General features: G+C 37.1%; 1 protein-coding gene across 5 annotated transcripts in view; it reads right to left on the bottom strand.

Moving 5' to 3' along the window:
* Window positions 1–243: 243 nt before the first annotated feature.
* The window catches only part of OSBPL8 (oxysterol binding protein like 8), a 939,874-nt gene continuing 934,117 nt past the window's right edge, over window positions 244–6,000 (bottom strand). For all 5 annotated transcript variants that reach the window (XM_085653858.1, XM_085653857.1, XM_085653859.1 and 2 more), the window contains one exon: window positions 244–5,082. In XM_085653858.1, the coding sequence (XP_085509984.1) occupies window positions 4,947–5,082 (136 nt within the window). In that variant the 3' untranslated portion in view covers window positions 244–4,946. The remainder of the gene's footprint in view (window positions 5,083–6,000) is intronic.

The raw sequence follows: 6,000 nt of genomic DNA, 5'->3' as shown, positions 1-6,000 counted from the left end.
CATGGTAACTTTTGAAAAACTAATCAGCATGGGTCAATTACTGCATATAAGAAAAGTTTCCAAAGAAGATAGCTATTCGTATCTACCCGTAAAAACTAGGAGGAAGCTTCCGCCTGCCCAACAGATGTGATCTGTACAAATGCATTTTTATAAGGACGTGCAGAAAAAATAAGCGCACATGATCAAACGGATTACTATTGTGAAAGATGGTCATGATTTGAGAAAAGCAACACAAACCAGGCCTTCAACTGACTTTTGCTAAAAAAAGCAAATGAAATAAGTTTATTTTTTCTGATAACATACGACGTATTTACACAGGTAAAAGAAAATATAATCTGTATTATGTTTCAAATGTGTGCTTTTTAGTATACAAGTAACAGAAGACAGTCATGGCAAGACTTGCTGGCTCCTTTGAGTCACTGATACCTTCATGCAATTGATTCTTAGCTCTCAAATATATGGCTTAGATCTGAATGTGCCTCTTTCCATTTACAAAGTAGGTGATTTAAGAAAGGAGCAATCATCTTGAACAAACGCACTCTGAGATTTACCAAAGCAATGCAGTGCAAACATTATTGTATTGGTATATCGGCTTTGCGGTTGCACATGATCAGAACGCACCCAAACTAGAATATATGTCACAGATTGGCAAACTTGCACCTGGTCTAAAAAGGGGAATAATCTAGAATTAGAAGTATTTTGTAAATATGCATTTGATGACATAACTACTCTAGCAAAATTAGACTACTTCGAGTAGCTGGTTTCTTTGCCTTTTTCACATGGGAACTGCGGTCACCAGCAATTGACAAGCCAGCATATTTGTATTGAAAAACTTGCAAATTAAACACCTCAAAGTCCTTGTTTTCAGCATTTGAGTGGTAGTTCAGCCTCAGGGTGCACAATGTGAATGTTTAGATGGAGACCCTTAAAATTCAGAGCTAAGAACGTGCACACATTTTCCTGTGGTGAGTGTTCTTTCTAATGCAGCAGTTTCCAGCTAAGCTGAAACTCTCCTGTCATGGTCAAAGCTCTTGCCCAATATTAAGCAGTGATCCCACTGTGACAGACCCATTCTTCAGCCAAGAAGGATTGTATTAGCTGTGATCTCAAACACTAAAATTGTAACTATTGAGATTTGGAGGGCAACTCACTGTGTAACAAAGAGCCTGAGAAGTGCCTGGAACAGGAACCCAGCATTAGTGTATCTTTTGCCAACATGAATCAATCTGTACATTTTATTTTTGCTAAAAATACATTAGTAGACTCACTTCGATAGCCAGGGTGCATTACAGTTCAGTAAAAAAAGTTAAAAGCCACTTCTAGTCAAGTAGCCTGCTCATCAAATTCATATCTAACACAGAGGTGTATGAAAACAATACCCTCCTTGGTATATGTCAGTAGCCCATTTCAAAGCTAATTTTATCAGAAATGGGATTACATTAGATCGATAAAGCACGATTGATAGACTTGCCCATTCACTTCCTAACCAACGAAACTGCTTTTAATTGAACTGTAGATGTTACAGATATAACATTGATCCAATGTGTGAGAATTTTAGCATAGATGTTGAAGCACTTGTTGCTCTATTATGTAGTTTGCGGGTGATATTAGTTTGAAGTATAGTCCAGTGGTGCACTGTATTAAAGCAAACCATTACAAGCATGTTGCTCATCATACATATAGTTGATTCATACAGCAGACAGATAGAATGTACAAAATCTGCTGCAACTATATAACAAGAATATGTTTTTGTTTATAAATAAAAATAAGTATTGAGTTTCATTACTCAGCGAGAGTAAGGACTACAATTTACAGAGTGATGACACAATAGGCTTATACTCATGTCAAGGAGTACTATGAACAGAAGTATATCTCATATTTACTCACAATCTTGCGTCTTTGTGTAAAACATGATGTATATCGAGAATTAAGATGTAATAACAGTTTCCCAGGGACACCACAAGATGTAAATATACGAAAAAAAGAACTATTATGTGGAGCAGAGTTCCTCAACGCCCTCAAATGTTTTAGTAGCATGACGATGAGGAGAAACAATAAATGTCCCAAAAATCTCACCAGCTATACAAAGCTCTGGGAAACTTGAGATTTAAGACACACATCTTAAATAAAATAAAGGAATAAAAATGGGCCATTATGTGGTAAAATATTATAATGATATTGTGGTGCCATTTCCAAACTACTAGATCTTCAACTCGTAGTTTTCATGCCAAGTGTACAGCTGAATGACAGAGGTGTGCATCACATGTTTATCTATTATAAATCCATTGTTTAGTGCACAAGGGTGGTTCAAAGTCACACAAAAGGTAAAGTGTAGCAGTGCCAATATTGAAAATATCCAAATTAAAAACACAAACAAATTTGGAAATGTAGAAGCATACGAGCAGCCCGTTTCTAGCTTCTCTTCTGTGCAGTGACCATATCGCAGTGACATTATACTCCCTTTGCTCCAAGGGAAACATGACCTGTTTTCATTGAGGCAGGGCCTGGCGTTCTTCAAAGTACTGAACATTAAGAATAAGATACAGAAATCTTTATTAATTATTTCAATCAACTCTAACCTCCAGTGAAAAGAGTAAAATAGGAGATGCTCTCTACTCCTTCACCTAAGCTGATGGGATAATTTAAACCGAACTGGCAGAATAGGCTAAGATTGCTCCGTCAATGAGACGGATTTGTGTCACCCAAATTTTCCTAAATAAAAAGGCTGCGGAAACCATGTCTGGAATCTAGAATTTAGCCCAGGCGCAGTCACCATATGACTTTTGTTCCTTGTGACATTCTACTTTGGCTATTTAACGATCAAGGACTTCGATAGTAGTCTGCTGAACAAACAGACCTTTTCAGATGAGATGGTAATCCACTGCTATTCTTTGCTTATAGACTTTAAGCAAGCCACGTTTGTGAAATATTCCCCAGAGAAAAGACCCAGACACACTTGGCACAATTATCTCATTTCAATTTGCAATTTCAAAATTTACCAATTCTTGAGTAGGATACATAAGAGCAGGCAAAAGTAAGCAAAAAAGAGCAGAAGAACGAATAACACAAAAAGAGGACCTTGATGGTGAGGAGTCTGAAAAAAGGTTTTGAAGCTGGAGATACATACCAAACTCGAAAGTGGAAAACGAGGTTAAGACAAGATACAAATCATATTCAGTTTCTCCACAAAAGTTCCATAGGAGCAAAGGCAGCTTACATGACCAGTGTCTAAAGTTATGAAAAAGATGTACACGGATTTGTAACAGTCAAAGAGCTAAATATGATCGACAGGAGCATGCGAGACTTAGGAACCCTCGACTGTGTTCCTGCCTAGTGCACATTCATAATTAGACATCATTTATGTGACTGAATTTTCTTAAGTGCATGTGAGAGAAGCATGTGGCTGGGATCCATTTGATCTGCGGCTCTCCAAAGCAGGCCATTCTTGCATTTCATGGAAACTTACTGTCTCCTTTTCTTGTCCACATCAAGGTGGCCACCCATAGTTTCAAGATATGCCCAAATTTCACAAATGGATCACGTTGTTGGGCAATATGACTGGGCCGAAATTGTATATTTCTCGTATGTTTATGTTTTTTTAGAGATTTATGTTGCTAAGTGACTGTAAATCACTGCACAATTTTGTATTCTATGAAAACTTACCATGCAGTATGGGCTTATTTCCACAAAAGGTACATCACAATAACAATAAGAGTTGTCCGCGCAATTGCTCAAGGTATCAATGATATAACCACTGTCCCATCTTCTTGTTATGAAGTCATCCTGAATTTAAGGTTATCTGGGCTTTAACTGGATCCATGACAACACAGATAATGTACTGAGGCTCCAAAGACTTCCCATCTCACGTACCAGACAACCTTCATTATTTTCAAACGGTGTCCAAGAATTAATATGGCCGCCACTGTTGTCTGTACTGTTTCACCATCTTGTTGATTTCTTTTTCAATGCGCTCTTCTTCAAATTTTTTGCTTCATTCAACATTATAAAGGAGATACAAAGCAAATGTCACACTGCATAATATTCGCTTCTGTGAAGCTCTCATACCCTAGTCTATGGATTTTACCAATACTGCAGGGTGAGGTGGGCCAGCCTACTCTCCATCTACCTCTGGAAGGGTCAAGCCATGCAGGACACAGAGTCAGAATAAAAGCACTTCTAGTCCCTATGCAGTCTCAGTACTATTTTTATACTCCTCTAAACGTCTGATGGATGGTGATGAACATCTAAAATGGTCTGCAGCCCTCTATGGCACAAAATGACAGATCCACCCAGAATTCATGAGTAAACAGCTGAATTTCTGCTATTCTACATCGTGACCAATTCATTTTTTATCCACAAGTTATTCAAATACCCTGAGAAACCAATTGCTGTGTTTGTGGATACTGCTCCTCTACCACCATACAACTTGCTTAAAATACAAGCGGTTGTCATAGAATGATTTGTACATGTCCCTTCTGGCATGAATCAGGATCTTCATTCCTTACTCTAGATCTGTGCAAACCTTTGCTGCTTTACAAAGCTCTCGGTTACTTAACATTTGGTCAGGTTCTGCATTCTTTGCAGCTGCAGCCTTTTCTGGCGGCATCTACAACAGGGTATGTTATATGTACATAGTATACATGTATGCTTCTGCAGAGATACATTAAATGTATTTGTGTTAAAAAAAAAAGGAACGTTTTATCGGCATTTTAAAATAACATGTATAGGCGCAGAATCAAGGGCTCTTAATTTCCCATCTTAAACAGATGTATCCAACAAGTCTTGAACAGAGTAAGCATAAAATATATCTTTTGAGGCAAGAGCATCCAACTGCAGCAGGTTGTTTTGCGATATATTGCATCATATGGGATATCCAATCCAACTTAAAAGTGGTCCAGTGATCCGGTCACATAATCCAATTTTGTCCATCTTTTTCGATAAACTTTCTACTTAAACAAGAAGTTGATGAAAATCTGCAGAATAATGAGGAAGAAAATAATACAATAGTCCCTCTGCTGCAGGAAGTTGCTGTCTGTAGATGCTGCACTGACGACCACCCGATTGCGGAGAGCTATGATGTTTCTAATATAAAAGAAAACAATGTGTGAATAACAAATTTACATCCTTGAACTGCATGTTTCCTAAAAATTAGCTATGCAAGTATATGTCTTAAAGCTCACAAAAGCATTAGGTACGGGTTTACAACACAGGCATTATATGCTAAATAGAAATGATAGGTTGCAACCTTGCCTCAAACTGGAACTGCATAAACAATTTTCATTCACTGATTAGGATTGTGCGTACAGATCAAAACAACGCCAAATCCAAATAACAATGGGAACCTATACTAAAGATGCACTTTTCCGTGAACTGTCACAAGAATGGTTTTGGCATTTAGGCATACTTTTACATTTTCAACAAAGCAGTAAGAAGCAAGACACTTTCAAACTAAGACATAAAAAAAGGAATATTAGAGCTCAAAAAGGCTGTTCAGAAGCCCCACCCTAGATGAAAAATACTGTAATACGTATATCAGCAAAATGCAAAAATACTCTGGGTCAAAATGAAAAGGGTCTTTTACCCGAAGACCTAAACTCCTATCCACAAATATTAAAAAATCTCCCCCAGATCTATTTAACTATGTAGGATATCTGCTTATGAGATCTCAAATGATTAAGAGCGTACAAAATCTTGGCCTAGAATAGGTTTTCAGCTAAGCTTCTACCATTATTTGGTTTCAAGTGAATCCATTTATAGCAAACAGGAGAATAATTACAAATAGTTATTTTTTGCAAAAACCAATTTCGTAGCAAAAATCAATATTTTCGAAACTTTGCCAAAAGTAGTTTTTGCTGTCAACTTAAAATCAGTATATTGGATTTCAGGGTGTTCTATAGATAGGCAAAAATAGGTAGTTTAGAATGGATTAAATGAACATCTTTCAACTGTGCAATTTCTTTTTTTTTTTTTTTTGACAGTGCACGATTATGGAGTTGGTTG

This window comes from Triturus cristatus, chromosome 4_1 (assembly GCF_964204655.1).
Source record: "Triturus cristatus chromosome 4_1, aTriCri1.1, whole genome shotgun sequence".
Classification (NCBI taxonomy): Eukaryota; Metazoa; Chordata; class Amphibia; order Caudata; family Salamandridae; genus Triturus; species Triturus cristatus.
The sequence above is the reverse complement of the archived record's forward strand: the minus strand, read 5'-3'. Positions and strand labels throughout refer to the sequence as shown.